We start from the raw sequence: 21,685 nt of genomic DNA, 5'->3' as shown, positions 1-21,685 counted from the left end.
CTTCTTACCATACCAGCTTTACTAATTCTGTTGTCTATTTCCATAGTTAATTTACCATCTTTATTAAATATTGTGCCTAAATAGCTGAAATGTTTTACCTGTAATATAGGTTCACCGTTCAGGATACAGTTGACATTTTCAATGTTTCTATCTATTTTTATCATCTTTGTCATTTTATTGCTGATTTTCATACCAATTTATTACAACAGTTATTCAATTTAGTCAGGGAATCTTGCAGACTTGTACTGGATTTATTCAGAAGTATAACATCATCTCATAAAGTGAAGAGCTAAGATTAACATCAATAATTTTGATATCAGATTTAATACCACTTTCCTTCATAATGGGATTCATATTGACTATAGTTGATAGCAATGCTTTCCCACTGGTTCAGGACACAAGAGTATACAGATTTGAAATAGGAAGTGATCATCAATTAATTTTGAGCAGGATAAAATTGAATTTCATATTGAAAAGAAGAGTGTGTATGAAAGTTTTAATGAATAAAGGTTGAGCAGCTTTCAGAGGTGAACTATAGACTCAAATACACAAACATCTTTAAGAAAAAATGAAAGAATTTGAAAACAAGAACCAAACCTTACAGAATCAGTGGCAAATTCTGAAGAAAACATTGATTGATTCAGCCAAGAAGAATGTGGTGAGGTTGTCTGTAAGGATAGAAAAATCAGAACTCCATGGTGGATGTTAGAAGTTAAAGAAGCAGTGAAGGAAAAGAAGAAAGCATATCGAAAAGTTCTTGGCAAGTAAGGCAGCTTCTGCTCTTAGAGAATACAGAGAAGTATGTAAGAAAACAAAGCAATGTTTAGCTAGCTAAAACTAGTAAAACTAGTAAAACATGTAAAACTAGCTAAACAAAAGTCATGGGAAGACTTTGGTAAGAATATAGAAAATAAATATCAGGAAGGTAGCAAAATATTCTGGAAGCTATTGAAAAAGCTTAGAAATGGAGGAAAACCACCATCAGAGATGATAAAGGTGACATGAAAACTGAAGATAAAGATATTCTGTACCTCTTTATCTTCAGATAAAGAGGTACAGGAAGATAGTTTGAAGTAAAATCAGGCGTGCTACATTATCTCCACTGTTATTCATTATCTATATAGAACTCAAAGGGCAGGTATGCAAAATAGGCTTCCAACATAGATAGGAGAGTGGCTGACTGACCAGTATTAATGTATGTTAGTTTCAAGTCTGATTATGCATTTTGGTAATTAATGTAACCATATCTGTGCACAGATATGATCACAGTGCACTTGAATTCAGAGTCAGTGATAACACAAATGAAAATATCCAGAAGATGGTAATAAGATGATATGTAGCCTATGGAAATTGTGCATATGAAGAAAGACTGAAGAAGTTTGGTTTTCAAAGTTTGAGTAATAAATGGAAGAAAGATGATATGTAGCCTATGGAAATTGTGCATATGAAGAAAGACTGAGGAAGTTTGGTTTTCAAAGTTTGAGTAATAAATGGAAGAGTGGAGATGGCAGAAAAATATAAACTGGTAAGGATATCTAACAGTATAAATATAAGTGAGTTTGAGTTCATTGCAGGGATGTTAATGATGAACTTGGGATCATCCAAGAAAGTAAGAGTGCAGTTAAGAAGCATACCAAGTTCAGATTCTTCTGACAGCTCATAATGAGTGTATGAACCAAGCTACAAGAGGATTTTGTGAGCACATTACAAGTGAATGTTTTTAAAGAAAGTAATGATAAGTATTCAAGTATTCTGTAACCCAGAAGATGTCCTCCCCAGTGAGCCCTTCATTCCCTGGAGGAAACTGCATAATAATAATAATTTTTAAAAAAATCAATTCAGAATTATTATTATTATTATTTGACACCTCCAGGGAATCCAAAGACTCATCGAGGGAGGGCACCTACTAAACAACTCTGTCTCCGCCACTCAATCCACCAACTACAACAAACCGCAACCACACCAACGCCATCAACTGCCCACCACTGCTAGCATTTTCACAGACATCCATGCCCGCGGCAGGATTCGAACCCGCAGCCCTATGGCTGGAGAGCAGATACACTAACCACTCGGCCAACCAGGCCGGCCAATTATGCACTTCTTACCTTCCCCTAAGAAATAACTACCTTCCATTAATCAATAGAAGGTGGTTAATGATCATTCACTAGATTACTCAAATACTGTATATCCTACATCATTAATGGATTTAATGATTTTATTTGAATATACACAATGAAGGCAGCAGCCCTCCCATAATACATTGCATTATACATGACTAAAAGTGCGTGCACTTTGCATTATGAGATACTAAGGCAACCGATGCAGTCATTAGCTTCTATATACAAGTAGCCAGTCATGAAGATACTTCACACATAAACATTGTTTGCCTACACTTGGATAACAGACGAAAAACCAAGAATATGATTTCTTGACATTAATTTATAGTATAACCAAGTGAACAACACTTTCAACATCTATCCCTAATCCAGAGTATTTTAATAATAAAGTGTGACACCTTTTGCCTACTTGTATATAGGAAATATGACTTCTGCATTACTTTAAACTTGTATATATCTTCGACGTCTGGCTCCCAATGGTGCCTTCCAGTCAATACCATCAAATGGAGGTGCTTTAACATCGGAGATCAAATCTACGACATCTGTTACCAACTGGAAACAGTAGAACATGCATTCTACAGCTGTCCTTTTGCCCTGTATATTTGGAACAGATTATATAATGTAATGGACATTCCATTGCTTACAACAGAACAAGTTTTTGATTTCTTTTCAGTACCTACCACCTGTCAGCAATCGGAAGAGAATTTTGATTTTTATAATTAAAATACCATTTATGGAAGGTTAGGAAGAAACATGGATTTGAAAACCAGCAATATGGCATACAAATGCTTTACAATATTGTATTGTGGAAAGTTTATTGTTGTCAGACAATTTTTTTATTTATAAAGAAGCATTCTAGGAGATATCAAATTTTTGACTAGATGGTGCAGACCATCCACATTATGTAATATTTATTGCAGGTGGGGGGGGGGGAGAAAATATTGTATATTTTAACTATGGGAGGTTATTTAAATGATTCCATCCTCTCAGTTTAATATGATCTTACAGTCAATTGCAGGGATGACTGGAGAGCAATCCCAGGCAGAGAAGGCTAACTCAAATAAGGTTAACCACCTGGGCATAGTGGCATAGCTAGAGGGGGGCACTTTTCATGTGAGGAAATTTTATTTTTCAATGATTATTCTATTTATGTTAACTTAGTAATATTATTACTTAATTAATAATTAGTTTTCAATTATACTTACAACTAAAATATAAATATAATATAACTATACTTACAACTAAAATAAACATAAACATAGTGTTTTAATTTCTTTCCCTACATTGTTTTGACTTTTTGTAGTATTTTTGGTGTGTATTGAGAGGGGCGGAAAACTCAGGGACCGCCCCAGGTGGCAAAAGCTCTAGCTATGCCACTGCCTGGGCATCAGTCATCTTTGCACTGAGACTGCTGAAAAAGGAAAAATGATAGCTTTCGGCTATATAATGATATAAAATAGCTGAGGCCTTTTTCTCTATCTGTCATACCAGTTATCTGTTTTTTCTTTCTCTTAATACCTATACTAACTACTCTAGGCCTATGATGATCACCACTATTTTTTTCACCTGAATAAAGGTTGTAACTGGGTCTGGGTAATGGCCCTTCCATTAATGCATAGTGTTATACCTGTCCAAAAGGGTGGGTGCTTTGCCTTATGGGATACTAAGGCAGTTGGTGTGAAGTCATTAGCCTCTATATACAAGTAACCCAGTTATTAAGATACTTTATGTATTTACACTTGATTAAAGGAATAAAAAAATATAATTTCTTGGGATCTTTACTTTATATACAATAAGCATGATATTTTGTGATGTATCTGGCAGAGAAAAATAGAGCTTTTTCTGATCCCATAAACTGAAGATCTGTTGTTGTTATTATTATTATTTTTTTTTTAATGTCAGACATCCTACCCATGAAGGGTTGTTGAAGAGTTGTTGGTAGCTAAAAACTTATGCATTCAACTTTATGCATAAGGCTTGACTGTGTGTCAGAGGCAGATCACCTGATTTGATATGAATCTGTAATCAATGTTCTGAAACTTATCTGTATAGTCTGCTATGTATGTCGATTGGTCAATATATTTTGTAGGAGGAAAACCTGAGGTTCTGGAAGGGGAACCCAGCCACCTTCCCAATATAAGACTAGCTCACCTTCTGATGAAAAAAATCTTATAAAAGTTCTTCATATCATAATTATTAATTATCATATTTAACATAAACAAAAAAGTTCATGTTATAAATCACTTACCTATCTTCTTGTTTGGAAACTTGCTCCTGATTTAAAAGAGCTTGTAAATTAATGCTCTGATTTTGCAATTGCTGAATAGTTGCTTGATCAACTGCTTGTAAGTTTTCAAACTTCTCTTGATATTCCTTAACAGCTTCTTGTAAGCAATCACATCTGAAACAGCCAATAAATACACAAACAAAATATTATAGCATATACTTATTAAAAACGATGTAACGTATGACATCAATTCAGCATTTTTTTCAGATGCAATTAACACACATAAATAAGATGGACTGACAGTTCAAGAACCAATTTGTATACCTCATGTAAAATATTAAAAAAAAATAATAAAAATAAAAATACACATATATAAAAACCATGACACTACATTAGAATATCTTGTTAAGACATTTTCTTATATAAATAGGTCCCCCCCCACCACAGACAAACACAAGGATGATTATCAGTCCTTATTAAAAATAAAATCTGGAGACTTGTAATGGATAGGTTTAAGAGTAACATCATCTGCATAAGGCAAAGAGCTAAGTTGGTTATCTCAGATTTTAAGATCAGGTTTAATGCCACTTTCTTTCATAATACAATCAAAAAAAAAATGATGAATAAGGGTGGAGATAATGTGTACCCTACCCTTATACCTGATATTAAACCATCTTCTTGTAGTTCTTTCAGTTCTAACTGCAAGCCTACAACTTAAATATAGACTACATATTGCTCTGTATAATGTTCCATTTAACCCATATAATTGTAACATTTTGAAAAGCTTTTCCCTTGGCATCTTCTCATATGCTTTTTCCAGATCTACAAAACTCAAGTACAGATCTTTGTTATATTGCCATAATTTCTCAAACTAAACTATTAATTATAAAGTGAAAATCTGATCTTGTCAGCTCTATTTGGTTTGAACCCAGCTTGTTCTTCTCCAAGTTTCTCTTTGAAAATTTTTCTTAGCCTCTCCTCAAATATGATTGCATAATTCTGACCTGGTACACTTAGTACAGAATTTTCTCTAAAATTTTCGCAATTCAGTTTTATTTCTGTTTTTTATAGATGAGAATTATGAGAGCTGTAATCCAGTCATCTGGAATTCAACCTTCTGACCAAGCCATCTGAATTATGCAGTGTAACCGCTGCAAAACATTTATACCTCCATATTTGAGCATTTTTAGTTGAATATCATCTACTCCGGCTGACTTTCCACATTTCGAGTTTTTGATAACTTTTTCTACCTCAAGTATTGATATGTACTCCTGTTTGCAATCCTTTTGAAAATTTTCTGGTATTATTCTGTCACTGCTTGTTTCACTTAACAGTCTTTAAGTAATTACTCTAGACAACTAGGATATCCTTATATTCAGTTTTCACATCACCTTTATCATCTCTGATTCCTTTTACGGCAATTTTTCCTCCATTTCTTAGCTTTTGCAATAGCCTCCAGAACATTTTGCACATTCCTGATATTTATTTTCTTACCAAAGTCTTTCCATGACTTTTGTTTAGAAACTTTTACACATAGCTTAGCTCTCTTACATTTTTCTCTGTATTCTTTTAGGGAATCTGATGACTTATTTGCTAGAAATTTTCCGTTTGCTTTCTTCTTTTCCAAGACTGCTTCTTTAACTTTTTGTATCCATCATGGCATTCTTATTTTTCTATGCTTATAGACAACTTCATCACATGCCTCCCTAGATGAATCAATCAATATTTTCTTTAGAGTTTGTTACTGAGACCCCCAAGTTTTGTTCTTGTTTTTGAGCTGCTTCATTTCTTCAATAATGTTTGCATAGTTAAATATATGTTTACCCGTAAAAGTTGCCCAACTAATTCTTTTTAAAACTCTCTTACATACTGGTATTTTCAATGTAATATTAATTTTTTAAGAGCCTGTGTAGCTCAGTAGAAGTGACGCTTGCACTCTACAGTGCTTGGCCGCACGACGAAAGGCGTTCGAGTCTAGTCACCGATTAGAGGAACTTTTTCTAAGCCTTTTCTCGACTGGTTCCAGAGTTAGTCGATCTCTGGCACGGGCTAGCGGGTTTTTCGTCCCATAAACTGAAGAAAATCGACCATCGAACCCACACTATTTTCAGACATTAAATATATTGTGTTAGGGACCACCGGATGGTGGCACTTACTAGCTGCCTTCTTCACTGCATGCCGATTAATTAGTGATAGCCTTGGGCCAGCTATCTCTGATTGGCTACCAGAGGAGATTGAACTGCCCACTCAGTCTCCAAAAGTTAGATAGGGCTTAAAAACGGCCTCGCCTACTCCCTATATACAGGAACAAAAAGGCGTTAGCCGATTTTTTTTTTTTATTATTTTTTTATTCTAATTAAAACTAATTGATGTCACTTACAATTTCAAATTCTCTGCACACTTTTGAATTCTAAACCAGCTTGAAGATATCACTATCAACAATGACACTGTTAATGGGGCTTTTCTTATTTCTTGTGTCTGCTCTCCATGAAATTTCGCACATCTTTATTCTAAAACATGGTGCTAGTAATGATTAGTCCATAATCCAAGCAGATACTTACCATTATTATTAGCCTTGCCCTTTTTTCCAAATTATCCCAAAACATTTCTGTATGCATGGTGGGTTTCAGTTCTTACTCTTGTGACTTGATCTCCAACAACTTCACTTTTTCCATTTTCTTTTTGTCAGTTGCTAACTCTAGTGACTTGGAAAATTCCTCCAGTTCTTCCCCAGGAGAACATTCTGTGGGACCATAGGTACAAAAAAAAAAAAAAAGAAGTTTTCATTGTCCATTTCCCCATTTTGAAGTTTGCCCACATAACTCTACTTGAAACTGCCTTCCATTGAAGTTTATCTTCATGTTTGGTGTTGAATGCTATTGCTACTCCTTCCTTTCCTTGACCATTATTGACTGAATATAACAATTGTATATGAATTGTTTAATTAAATCTGACCCATTTTCATCTTCTTTGTTTCAGTGATGCCAATTATGTTCATGTGGTACTTTCTCAATTCTTCTACTAGTTTGATATCTTTTTCATTTATACTTCTTATACTGATGTTCCTATGTTCAATTCTTCTGATTTATTTGTTGCTGTTATTGTAAATATTGAGTTTGTTCTGGTAGCTGAACTTTTCACTGTCTATCCTAGTTCTCTGATTAAAACAGCAAGTAGGTCTTGTTTAACCAGGCAACACCCCAGCCAACATGAAATCTAATGTACCATCATATTTGTGGTTTAAGCCAGTAGAGAATATAATTTGGTCAGTTAAGTTCCAAATTACCAGCCCACCCTTGTTCATTCAGTACCCAGTGGATACCTGCTAACATGACGTGAAGGTGAGGATTTGACATTACATCAGAAGACCCAGTAAATTCTCCGTATTCCTTGAAGGTGATATGGAGGACTTCTCACAGTTATTTGGCTTTGATCTTTATATAAAAATATAATACAGACCACTAGTTTTAAGATAAACTTGTGCCATAGTTTTATACAATATATATATACACAAAAACACAAAGTAAAAGTATTATTTATTAAATATACTGCGATATATTTCAGTCTGAAATTAACAGACGATCATCAGTGGCTTAAAAAAACAGTTGTTATTCGAAACAGAATGAGCTGCATTCTGTGAAAAGGTTAATCATAAAAATGTAAAATAAATTGCACACACACAGACACACACATATATATATGTATAATTTATAATATCATACTAAACAGATCATCAGAATGATGTAGTATCTAGTTGGTTTCTTAAGCCCTTATGTCTTTATAAAATATCATTCTTGGTCTTAATTAGTAAAAAAAAAAAACTTTAATGATGTATTAATTTTCATGAGCATTCACAATGTCTGTAATTGATAGCTGTCTAACATCAAAAGTTAAAATGCTGAATTTTTCAAATTCAGACAAATCAAACTTTCCCATATTTTTGATAAGGATAGGCAGTCATTCTGATTCAAGTCAGGGCAGTGAAGCAAGGCCTCAGAACTCTCCTTAAATAGGCATTCAAATTTGTACTGACATGTATGTAGAAGGCATGTTTCAGACCAAAGAATGTCATGGTCTGCCTCTATTCTGTGTTGAGCTAATCCAGACTTATCAGATTTTTTGTGGAAAATATATGATATTGATGTTCTTGTATTCTTTTTTCTATTGAGTGTCTAGTTTGTCCGAAGTAGAAAAGATGGCAGTCACATGGAACTTGGTATACACCTGGAAGAGACATAGGTGAGCATTTATCTTTAGAAGAGGGGGCAACACATTGACAGTTTATTAATAGGAATAAAAGTCGCTACTAAATTATATTTCTTCAGAATTTTTGAAATCAGTTCTGAAATGCCAGAGATGTATGGGACTGCAACTCGACATATTGATTCCTTGTTGTTTGGGTATGGTTTGTAGGAGTCAAACAGATGTGTCCTTTCGTGGAAGCCATTTAATTTCATAGTTGAGAGTTCTTTCTGTAAATGATGGAGAGTTGAACAATTAGACTTAGCTCATCAAATTAAACATTTTATGATTCCTGTCTTTTGAGAAGGATGATGTGCAGATTGTTGAAGAATGTAACATCCAGTGAAAGTGGATTTTCTATAAAGTGATGGAATTGTATTGAAAAACTCCACATAGCACAAAATAGGAGGACATCACAGGAGTGGAAAAGTGGGATATGCAGTTAAAAATGTCTTGACAATGCTCAACTAGTAGACATATGGAGGATTTGCAATCTTAATCGCTTACAAGTTCATGAATTAAGGCATCGGCACCAGTCTTGATCGAATTTAGATCTCTTCTTTCCTTATAAAAATAGAAAATTCAGATAAAACATCTTGACATCAACAGGTCGGATCATAATCCAGTTCTACTTAAGTTCCACTACATGGAACAAGAGATCAGTTCTGGACCATGGAGATCTCCATCAAATTTTCCTTGATCTTTTCGACCAAATTCCAGACCCTCTGTTCAAATTGGAATAATGTTACCTGGAACTGGGATATGTGGTTAAAATTCAAACAAGCAGTAAAACAGAATATGATTGAATGGGGAAAGGAACACACTTTCCTCAAAAGAAAAAAGAAAAAGACCTGTATAAAGAAAGAAGCTGGTTCATAGCAAACCTATGCAATGGTATAGAATGTACCAACATCATTAGAAACATTAATATAGAGATAGAAGTGGAAAAGCAGAAACAAGTAGAAGAAAGAAATTTTAAAATAAGAATACAGCAGCAGCACTTAGCAGTAGCCCTTCAGCTGCATTCTTCAATAGACAATTCACTAAATTCTGCAAAGAAAGGACTATCACTCAAATCTGCGTTGATGGGGAAGACACCCACCACTCAAGACATCCTTGACTGCTCTCAAAAACACTACAAAAATCTTTTTGAAGACAATAGTACTATGGGAAATTATAACTCCTGGAACATTAATTGTTTTGAAACAGAAGCAGTTACTAGTAATGATGTTGCAGTTATGGAAAAATAAAAAAAATCGGAAAATTATCTCCGGTCTTTCGATAATCATGTTACAACAACGCACTTTGTCTTGTTGTGATAAGTGAATTCCTGCTTGACAGACTTATTACAATATCTGAAATTATCACAGCCTATAAAAGAATACCAGTCAAGAAAATCCCCAGGACCTGATGGTCTAGGGATAGAACTTTACTGCGAGGCCTGGGATTTTATTCTTCCCATTCTAGTTATACTGTTTAATTCTTTTCTCTAGATTCGACACATACCAAGTGAATTTGTAGCTAGCCACACCATCCTCATTCCAAAACCTAATAAGGATCACACCTTAATCAGCTGCTGGAAACCTATTTCCCTATCTAATACTGACTATACGATATTTTTCTGCATTATCAATAACAGGCTCAATGTGGAAATGAGATACATAAATTCTACTGCTCAGCCTGGACCTCCAGGAGTTCCAGGCCAAGCAGTAGAATTTAATCTGTTTCTGCTACATTATCTACACAGCTTAGTTATGAAAAACCAGTCAATGGCAATGCTATCAGTAGACCTTACTCAAGCATTTCATAAGGTCCAGCATTCCTTTCTGTTCTACATCCTCCAGCAAATTGGTGTATTTAAAAAGCTGCTATCTATTATCAAAGAATCCTATGCCAATTCAACTACCTGCCTCCTAGTTAATGGGTTCCTGTCAGATCCAGTCAAAATTCAAAAAGGGGGAAAGGGTCAAGCAAGGTTGCCCTTCGCATTGTTCTTAAACCTTTCTTAGAGGAAGTCAACAATACATGTGCTGTGCAAGGAATAACAGTTTCTTCAACTATGCAAGAAATTAAGGTATTAGCATGTATGATATATGGGTACTTTGAAGGATAATGATTCCATATATATATTTTTTGCTATTTTGGAAAAATTCAGCATTTTAACTTTATGTTAGACGGCTAGCAATTACAGACATTGTGAATGCTCATGAAAAATTTATCCTTCAGCAACATTCATAATATACTACATATTGTCATACTTCAAAATATGGAATTGGGCAAAAAAACAAATTTCTGCCTATCTCTCAAATTGGAAGAAAAGTAATTGTTATCAGGTAGGAGTCTTAAATGAATCCAAACATACAGAAATATTATAGGAAAATTTGGAGAAAAGAGCAAAGTTGAGAAAGTAAGAATATGTTAGATTTCAGGACATGGACTAGTATTTACTAACATTATGTTACAAATGCATCACCGAATAAATACGATGGGTGCAAAAAAAGATTAATCATAATGGAGAACTTTAATTATCTGAACAATGATTAGGCAGCTGTGAGATCACATGAGAAGAATGAAACAGAATTTATTGAGCTGTTGTGAGACAACTTCCTTAAGCAGCATGCGACAGAAGGAACACTTAGTCAAAGAGTGTTAGATCTGATTATAGTATTTGAGGGGTTTCGGTTAAAGATGTAACTATTCTGTCTCTGGTTGGTGACAGTGATTGTGGGGTACTCACTTGGAAAGTGGAAGTTTATGAATGTTCCATTCAGAAAAGGTTATATCCTAAACTACAAAGCAGGAAATTATGACAGCCTGAGGAGTATGCTGGATTCTGCACATGGTATCAGTTGTTGGATGGGAAGGATATTGACAGTGCATGATAATTGTTTAAGAAATACTTAAATGATATGATATTAGAATATGTGTCCTTAGAGTTCGAAGAATAAAGAGTAGAACTGAATCTAATATGTAATCTAATCTAATTAAGCAAGAGATTCGTAAGAAAAAGATTATGTGGAAGGAATATGCATAAGAATAATTTCAGTTATGATATAAGCGGCAGGCCAGAAGAGTCAAGTGTCATACAGAAAGCCAAGTTTGAGTATGAAAAGAAACTGGCTCTGCAAGCTAAAATAACCCAAAAGAAATCTATTGTTATGCCTGCAAATAATAGATAGAATGAATTTGAAAGAATAACTCTACTGAATGTAGATGGCATGTGGGTGCCTGATACAGAAGTAATTGTTCAACTAATGAGTAGCCATTTTGCTCAGAGATATCAACCTGGTTCATGCAACATCAAACTCACCGCTACTTCTTCACTATGAGGAGGACGTACTGTAGCTATTTCACAGACTGAATAAGAATTCTGCGACAGGAATTGATGGGATGTCAGCACAGATGCTAAAAAAAGTGTTCGGCTGAAATGTCTATTCCTTCGAACCACCACCATTCCATAATGGTGGTGCAAAGACCCATGTATCCAACTATCGACCAATCAGTAACTCAGGAGTGGTGGTAGTGGTAAAGATTTTAGAAAAGATGGTCATGGTTTGCATTCAGTAATGAGTTGACAGAGAATCTCTACTTTGCAATGAACAGCATGAGTTTACTAAGGGAAGGTCATGTTTTAGCAACTTGTTCACATTCTATAATAATGTTACTGAGTTAGACAAAGGGGAATGGATACACCATGATATTTTTGGATTTTGCTAAGGCTTTTAACATGGGATTGGATTATAAACTATTGGCATGGATAAGAGGATGGCTGACTGACAGATATCAAAAAAGTCATATATGGGGGTGTGAATCTGCAAGATTCAAGGTAACCAGTAGTGTGCATCAAGGATCAGTCCTTGGTCCATTTTTATTCAGTCTGTGCATTAATGACAATGGGAAGGATTTGACATGCAACACACACACACACACACACACACACACACACACACACACACACACACACACACACACACAGCTATTTGCTGATGATGATGCAAAGATAGGAGTAAGTACTCAGGAGTGCTGGTGATATGCAGTACTTGCAGAATGATTTGAATAGTCTGGAATTGTGGGCATGTGAAAATGGCTATCAGCTAAATGTTAGTAAATGTAAACACTGAAGTAATTAGATATCCAATGTCATATTATATTGGTGGGACTATGCTAGAAAAAACTGATCAGGCTAAGGATCTTGGAGTTTTAGTATACGATAAGCTGAAGTTCAAGGGTCATATAGCAAAGATCATAAATACAACTCAGAGAATAATTGCAATGCTGAAATGAACCTTGACATGTAAAGATATCATTTTGCCTCTTTACAAAGCCTTGATAAGACTTCACTTGGACTGTATGTTCTCCTGGTTTCCATGGTAATTCTGATACAGTGGAGAGAGAGTGCAAAGAATTAAAAATGACATCAGGATTGTGGAATACTGATTATTAAGACAGATTAAAAATTTGTAGGCTGCAAAAACTAGCAACCAGGAGAAAGAGATCTGATATGATTGAGAGTTACAAATTTCTGAAAAGGTTATGCAGAATTTCAGCAAATGAAATTCTGTATATATATATATATATATATATATGATTTGTTGTTTTATGGAGGGTGAGAAAAGGACGCAAGGGGCATCCTCGGAAAATGGAGAATAAATGCTGTCAATAAGGCAGTGAGGGTGAGATTTTCTCTTATGGAGTGGTGCATGATTGGAATGGATTGCTGTTAGATGTTGTGTGTGCAAAAGCTTCATTGATGATTTTAATGTTGATAGCAATATCGGCATGCTCATTCAGGATAGAAATACATACAAAGGATTTAAAATTGGAAGTCATCACTAGTTAGTTTTAAGTAGGATAAAAATTATTATTATTATTTTATAATGAAGATCCCCAGTCAGTCCACATGATATATCATTTACAAACAAATTAAACAGCAGTGGCCCAAGAACAGAACCCTGGGGCATGCCACTGGCCACCCTTCTTTTTTGAGACACTGCTCTATCATGCACAACCTGCTGGTATCGTTCAGTCAATCATCATCTTCTTTCGAGCCAATCTTTGACCTATATATTATCTATTCCCATCCTCTGCAGCTTGTACACCAACTTATCATGTGGTAATCTATCAAACTCTTTTGCAAAGTCTAAGAATATCACTGTATATGATTCTCCTTTATCTAACACACTTGTCACCTTATCATAGAATGCAAGTAAATTTCTAAAACAAGACCTACCCTTCACAAATCCATGCTGACCATCAGAAAGAATGCTATGTCTATCAATCTAATCCTGTATTCTATTCCTTATCAATCTCTCCAACACCTTGACCACAACTGCAGTTATACAGACTGACCTAAAGTTGGAAATTTCTGTCTTAGAACCATGCTTGCAGAGTGGTACTATTTTGCCTTCTTTCCACTCCTTTGGAGCCCTACCTGCTGCAAGACTTTCATTAAATAGCCAGGTCAGGGGGGGGGGGGCATAGCAGCTGTGGTGCATATTCCTTAGGGATATGTGGTGATATGTCATCCAATCCCCATGTAAGAAAGTTTTAAAATGAAATAAAGTTGAACAGCTTTTACTCAAATTATACAAATATTATTCAAGAAAAAAATGAAAAAGTGTTAAAATAAGAACCAAACTTTGTCTCAATGGGAAACTATGAAGAAAATGTCAATGATTCATCTAGACAGGCATGTGGTGAAGCTGTGTGCTAGGACAAAGGAAAAAAAAAACCTCTATGGATGATACAAGTTGTTAAAGCAGCATCCCTGGAAAAGAAGAAGAAAGCAAACTGAAAGTTACTAGCAAATAAGTTGCCAAGTTCCCTAAGAGAATACAGAATAAAAAGTAGAATACAAAAGAAAATAGAGCTAAACTAGGTGTAAAATTAAATAAACCAAAATCATGGGGACACTTCAATATGAATACAGAAGATAAATATCAGAAAAGTGGAAAATGTTCTGCTATTGAAAATGTTAGAAAAGAAATCAGAGATGATAAAGGTGACAAAATTTGAAAGGCTATTAAATAAAACAAGCAGTGACAGAACAGCAGTAGAAAATATTCAGTAGGAATGCAAACAAGAGTAATTATCAATACATAAAGTTGAAAAAAATCTATCAAAAAGCTGAAATCTGGAGCTAGAGCAGAAGATATTCATCAGAAATTCTCAAAAATAGAGGTCTAAAAGATATGCCGGGCTATACTGCATAATTCAGAAGGTGGAATTTCAGATGAATGGAATACAGATCTCATAGTTCTCATCTATTTTTTTTTTTTTTTAAAAGGAAATCAAATTATTATTTTAATGGCTAATATAGCCTACTTTCATTTAGAAGTGTCCCTTTTTTTTACAATGTCATCAAATCAAATCAAATCAAATTGAAATCAAATTCAATGTGAGAAAGGCTAGGAAAAACTTTCAAAGAGAACTCAGAAAAGAACAAGCTGGGTTCAAACCAAACAGAGCTGTCAAGATCAGATTTTCATTTTATAACAAACATCATGAGAAATTATGGGATTATAACAAAGATCTGTATTTAAGTTTTGTAGATTTCGAAAAAGCATATAAGAAGGGTGCCAAGAGAAAAGCTTTTCTAAATGTTAATTTAGAAAAGCTTTTCTCTTGGCATATAAATGTCAATTATATGGGATAAATGGAATGTAATAAACAGCAATACATAGTTAATATTTAAGTTGTAAGTCTACAGTTAGAACTAAAGGAAGTACAGGAAGATGGTTTGATGTAAAATCAGGTGCACATTTATCACCACTCTTATCCATCATCTATACAGCCCATATTATGAGAAAAAAAAAGTGACATGAAATTTGGTTGCTAAATTGAAGATATGAAACTTAGATCTTTGCTTCATGCTGATGATGGTGTACTAATAAATCTAGAGCAACTCTCCAGGATTCTTTAACTAAACTGAATAATGGCTGTAACAAATTTCATATGAAAAGTTCATATTTATGAATTTAGGGACACAAAACACACATGTTGAAAAGATTATTTTACTGATTAATAATAAAATAATAACTTTATGTTTCGACCCCTGTATTGAGGTCATCTTCAGAAGGATACATGTGTATAAGAACAAGCTACATGCTGTTGCATTCTATACACGTAAATTACATCTACGTTGTTAGCTAATCTTTTTGCTTAGCCTGTCCTCTAGTGAAAAAATAAAATAAAAACTACAATAAACTCTGCTAAAGTCCTCACGTACTAGGATTCTTCTGGAATTATACAGTTTATATTGTTATATTACGATTATCTTCTGGATTTGTACAGTACAGGTTGCTATTGAATGTTCAGGAAAAAAAAACAAAAAAAAAAACACTTTTATTTTTTTTTCCCTGAACATTCAATAGCATTGGATTTCATTGGATGCTATGAAGGTTGTAGATGGGTCCTCCACATTCTTGGAATTGTTAGACCATCATTTTTATTCAGACTGGGATCATGTTTGAACATTTCACATGCTCCCTTGAATTTCCGCTTGAACCAGATTTTGGTGCGGTGTAGTGTTCTATTTTTTCTGAAATGCCTCTAACATATGATATAGCAATAGCATTCTTGAAATCTTTTTTGTTATTAGTGGTATCTTTGTGGAGGATCTTGTGAATGATTTTTATGCTGTATCCATTTTTTATAAAGGTATGTTGGATGGTCTCATATTCATGGTTAAGAGCTTGTTCATTTGAACAAATGGTTTGAGCTCTGTGTTTAAGGGTGCTTATGACCCCTAGTTTTTGTGTTGGGTGGTGATAAGAAGTTCTGTGTATGTACTGGCCTGTGTGTGTAGGTTTGTGGTAAACTGAGAAGGAGAGACAGCCTGAAGGAAGACGTGTGACAAGTGTGTCTAGGAACGGAAGAGGGTTGTTTTTTTCAATTTCAATGGTGAATTGGATGCGTTTGTGTTGTTTGTTCAGGTGGCTAAGGAATGTATCTAGCGCTTGGCAGCCATGGGGCCAAATGGCAAAAATATCGTCTAAGTATCTGAGCCAAATTTTGGGCTTTAGGCATGCTGATTCTAGAGCTCGTTGCTCAAAATCTTCCATATAAAAGTTTGCTATTGGGGGGGGGGGGGGGGAGAGACTGGTGAACCCATGGCGATACCCTCTTTTTGAAGGTAAAAATTGTTTTGCCACACGAAATATCCGGAGCAGAGTACGTGGGCAAAGAGGGCTGTGATGTCGTGTGGAAATATGTTCTGTAAGAGTAGGATAGTATCATTGATTGGGATATTGGTGAAAAGGGAAGTTATGTCAAAGCTGACTAATAGATCTTGGTTGTTAAGTGTAATATTTTTAATTTTGTTTATGAATTGTTGTGTATTTTTTTTATGTAGGAAGGGGAATGACCAACCAATTCTTTGAATATGGCTGCTAATTTTTTGGCTAAGTAGTAATTGTGACTGTCAATTCCTTCCACAATTGGACGTAATGGCGTGTCTATTTTGTGTACTTTTGGCAGGCCATAAATTCTGGGTGCGCAGGCATACTGCGGTATTAATTTTTTTAATTGTTTCTTCAGGCCACGTGTTAACTGATTTAAGTAGTTCAGTAGTTTTCTTTTTGCTATGTTGCGTGGGGTTGTAATTTGCCATTTGGTAGGTGTTGTGGTCCGATACTAAATGGTTCATTTTTTCAATGTAGGTTGTCCGATTTAAAACAACAGTGGCGTTCCCTTTATCGGCTTCTGTGATAATAATGTCACGGTTATTTTTAAGGGATTTGAGGGCCAGTTTATCCTCTTTGTTTACCGCAAACCTACACACACAGGCCAGTACATACACAGAATTTCTTATCACCGCCCAACACAAAAACTACGGGTCATAAGCACCCTTAAACACAGAGCTCAAACCATTTGTTCAAATGAACAAGCTCTTAACCATGAATATGAGACCATCAAACATACCTTTATAAAAAAATGGATACAGCATAAAACCATTCACAAGATCCTCCACAAAGATACCACTAATAACAAAAAAGATTTCAAGAATGCTATTGCTATACCATATGTTAGAGGCATTTCAGAAAAAACAGACAGAACACTACACAAATACAACATCAAAACCACCTTTAAACCCCCAACAAAATTAAGACACCTACTCAGTTCTTCCAAGGATCCACTGACACACTTAGCCCATCCAGGGGTTTACAAAATACATTGCACATGTAACATACCATACATAGGGGAAACAGGGCGAACCATCCCAATCAGAAAGGATGAACACAAACGTCACATAAAATACCTCCATTTTGGAAAAACCGGCCTTTCTGACCACGCACTCCAAACATACCACAGAATTGACTGGAAAGGTACCAAGTCCCTACACCGCACCAAAACCTAGTTCGAGCAGAAATTCAAGGAAGCATGTGAAATGCTCAAACATGATCCCAATCTGAATAAAAATGATGGTCTAACAATTCCAAGAATGTGGAGGACCCATCTACAACCTTCATAGCAACCACGAAGAAAAATCTCAATATGAGAAGACTTGGTGAAGTGTTTTTTTTTTTTTTTCCCCTGAACATTCAATAGCAACCTGTACTGTACAAATCCAGAAGATAATCGTAATATAACAATATAAACTGTATAATTCCAGAAGAATCATAGTACATGAGGACTTTAGCAGAGTTTATTGTAGTTTTTATTTTATTTTTGTTTATTTTATTTTATTTATTTATTTTATTTTCATTTTTTCACTAGAGGGCAGGCTAAGCAAAAAGATTAGTTAACAACGTAGATGTAATTTACTTGTATAGAGTGCAACAGCATGTAGCTTGTTCTTATACACATGTATCCTTCTGAAGATGACCTCAATACAGGGGTCGAAACGTAGAGTTATTATTTTATTATTAATCAGTAAAATAATCTTTTCAACACGTGTGTTTTGTGTCCCTAAATTCATAAACATGAATGCTGATCACAGTGTAACCTTAAAGGAAAGATTCATATGAAAAGGATCACAAAAAGAATAAAACAATGAAAACAGGTAGGAACATAGAAAATATCAACTATATGCTCACTAGAGAACCTACAGAAAAATTAAAATATTAAAATATTTCAGCTTTTAAGCACAATTATTAAATTAAAATTAAATATGAAAATAGACAACAGAATAAGCAAAGCTGATACTGTGGGGAGGTAGCTGAATACATTTATATGGAATAAGACAGAAATTGGAGAGAACAGTAAACCAGCAGCATACAAGACAGAACAACAATTTTAAATTATTAATACAGTTGATCAAACACTACAGACCACAGATGTGAGAGTTCTAAGAAAAATTAGAGATGAACAAATGGTATCAATGATATAATTATATTAAAAATGAAGACATTAGGAAGGAACTGACATTGTAAGCATTAAAAAATGTGTGAGCAGAGATAATCTAAGGTGGTATGGTCACTTAAACAGGTTTTGTTAACCTTTCTTCTCCCATAGAAGAAAAATTAGCAAAACAGGTGTTTGATGTCAAGATGACAGGAAAAAGACCCAGAAGAAGAACACAAAGGTCTAGATGGACTGAATCAGTCAAAAATGCTCTAGAAGACAGATATATAAAATATTATAATATTGGAGCATCAATTCATCATAGACGAATTTGGAGGAAATATGTAGATAGTAGATTAGTAATGATGTAAACTTACTCAAATAGTACTAAAATATAGTGATCTCTCAATTATCCTATCTTCAAATCAACCAGACATCCAACTAACCCTTAAATTAACAAACTTTTGAATGAGTCTGTCAGATACTTCTGGTACAGAATCATATAACTGTATCTTCGGTTATCCAATCCTTCAATTATCTGATCGGCAAACTGCTCCCCCATTATTGATGGATAAATGAGGTATTACTATAGTATTTTGTACATACCTTGATGTTACACAGATATTAGGAATATGAAGAGATGAGAAAAAAAAGGGGTGCTTAAGGGTGTCAAAGCTGTATAACTGAGAGAAGACCTCCACATAGCCTTTAAAGGAATGCAGAGAACCGACCAGGGCTTCTGACCAAATGTCCAATCCTCACCTTCTCGTGGTGCACCCTGTTAAGTATCTACCTGGATAGTGAACGGACGAGGATGGGCTGGCAATTTGGGATTCAGCCGACCAAATTGTATTCTTATTGGCTTAAACCAAAATACAAAATGATGGTACAACATGACAAAATTTCATTCCTGCTGGGGTGTCTTCCGGTTAAACAAGGCCCACGTTGTTTTTGCCAGGGCAAACAGCGAAAAGTCAACTGCTGGAACAAATCTGAAAATACAATCCAACTCAACATCACCAGAGTTAAAGATTGGTACTATCAACATAAGAAGCCTGAATGCCAAAGAAATGGAGCTAGCTGAGGAATTAGATAAATACCAGATCGACATAATAAGGGTGACTGAAACAAAAAAGACAAAAACTGGTGAGATCTTTCTAAGCAATAAATACAAAATGTTATATTCAGGCAATGACAATCAAGGAAAAGAAGGAGTAGCCATAGTATTCAACACAAAATACGAGGCTAATCTTCTTGAATGGCAGTCAGTCTCAAGTAGAGTAATGTGGGCAAATATGAGAATGAGGAACTGGACAATGAGACTTATTTGTGCCTATGGTCCCACAGAAGGTTCTACTAAGGTAGAAGTAGCAGAATTTTTTTGAGGCTTTAGAGAAAGCAACTGACACAATGAAAAAGGAAAAGTTGGTCCTTGTTGGGGATCTAAATGGCATAGTAGAAAATGATTCTCAGACATACAAAAATATTTTGCAAAAATTTGGAGAAGAGAGCAAAGCTAATAATAATGGCAAATACTTGTTGGATTTCTGCTCAAGACATGGACTGGTTATTACTAACACCATGTTAAAACATGAAAATGTGCACAAATTCACATGGAGAGAAGAGACAAGGAATAAGAAAAGTCTCATTGACTATGTTTTTGTTGATAGTGATGTTTTCTCCCTTGTGCAGGACACCAGAGCGTACAGAGGATTTGAAATTGGAAGTGATCACTATTTAGTCTTGAGCAGGATAAAATTGAATTTTATATTGAAAAGAATAACATATAAGAAAGTTTTAATGCGATTAAAAGTTGAGCAGCTCTCAGATGTGAACTGTAGACTAAAATACACAAAGATTATTGAAGAACAAATGAAAGAGTTTGAGAACAGGAATCAAACCTTGGAGATTCAGTGGCAAGCCTTGAAGAAAACTCTCATTGATTCAGCTAGAGAGGCATGTGGTGAGATTGTCTGGAAGGATAGAAAAATCACAACTCCGTGGTGGCCACAGGAAGTTAAAGAGGTAGTGAAGGAAAAGAAGAAAGCATATCAAAAGTTCCTGGCAAATGATTCTGCTTGTGCACTTAGAGAATACAGCGACAAATGTAAGAAAGCTAAACACTGTGTAAACCTGGCTAAACAAAAATCATGAGAGGACTTTGGCAAGAACATAGAAAATAAATATCAAGATGGTAGCAAAATATTCTGGGGGTTGTTGAAGAAATTTAGAAATGGAGGAAGAGTGCTGCAAAAGTACTTAGAGATGATAACGGTGATATGCAAATGAGAGAAAAAGATATTCTTGTATGGAATAATTACTTCGAAAAATTGCTAAATTAAACAAGCAGTGATAGCACAGTTGTAAAAAAACACTGACCAGGCATGCAGTCAGGAATACATATCCATACTTGAAGTATAAAAAGCCATCAAAGGCTTGAAATCTGGAAAGGCAGCAGGAATTGATGATATTCGACCAGAAATGCTGAAGTATGGTGGTATAAAAGTCTTACAGTGACTGCACTGCATAGTTCAGGTCCTGGACAGAGGAACAAATTCCCAATGATTGGAGTAGAGCTCTCATAGTACCCACATATAAAAAGGGAAATACAACTGAATGTGAGAATTACAGAGGTATTTCCCTACTGAGTGTTCCTAGTAAGATTTATGCAAGTATACTTGAGAAATGGTTGAGAAGAACTGTGGAAGAAAAGTTTGGTGAAGAACAAGCTGGATTCAGGCCAAATAGAGGCTGTCAGGATCAGATATTCACTTTACGACAAATAGTTGAGAAAGCATGGGAATATACCAAAGAT

General features: G+C 34.9%; 1 protein-coding gene across 4 annotated transcripts in view; it reads right to left on the bottom strand.

Moving 5' to 3' along the window:
* Positions 1-21,685, bottom strand: part of LOC150108393 (optineurin-like) — a 254,883-nt gene that overhangs the window by 89,469 nt on the left and 143,729 nt on the right. For all 4 annotated transcript variants that reach the window (XM_090415814.1, XM_090415811.1, XM_090415812.1 and 1 more), the window contains exon 7: positions 4,366-4,518. In XM_090415814.1, coding sequence (XP_090271940.1) covers positions 4,366-4,518 — 153 coding nt within the window. The remainder of the gene's footprint in view (positions 1-4,365; positions 4,519-21,685) is intronic.

This window comes from Typopeltis vanoorti, chromosome 3, assembly GCF_054136105.1.
Source record: "Typopeltis vanoorti isolate ZY-2024b chromosome 3, IOZ_Tvanoo_1.0, whole genome shotgun sequence".
NCBI lineage: Eukaryota > Metazoa > Arthropoda > Arachnida > Uropygi > Thelyphonidae > Typopeltis > Typopeltis vanoorti.
Note: the sequence above shows the minus strand (reverse complement) of the source record. Positions and strands in the feature narration are given on the sequence as shown.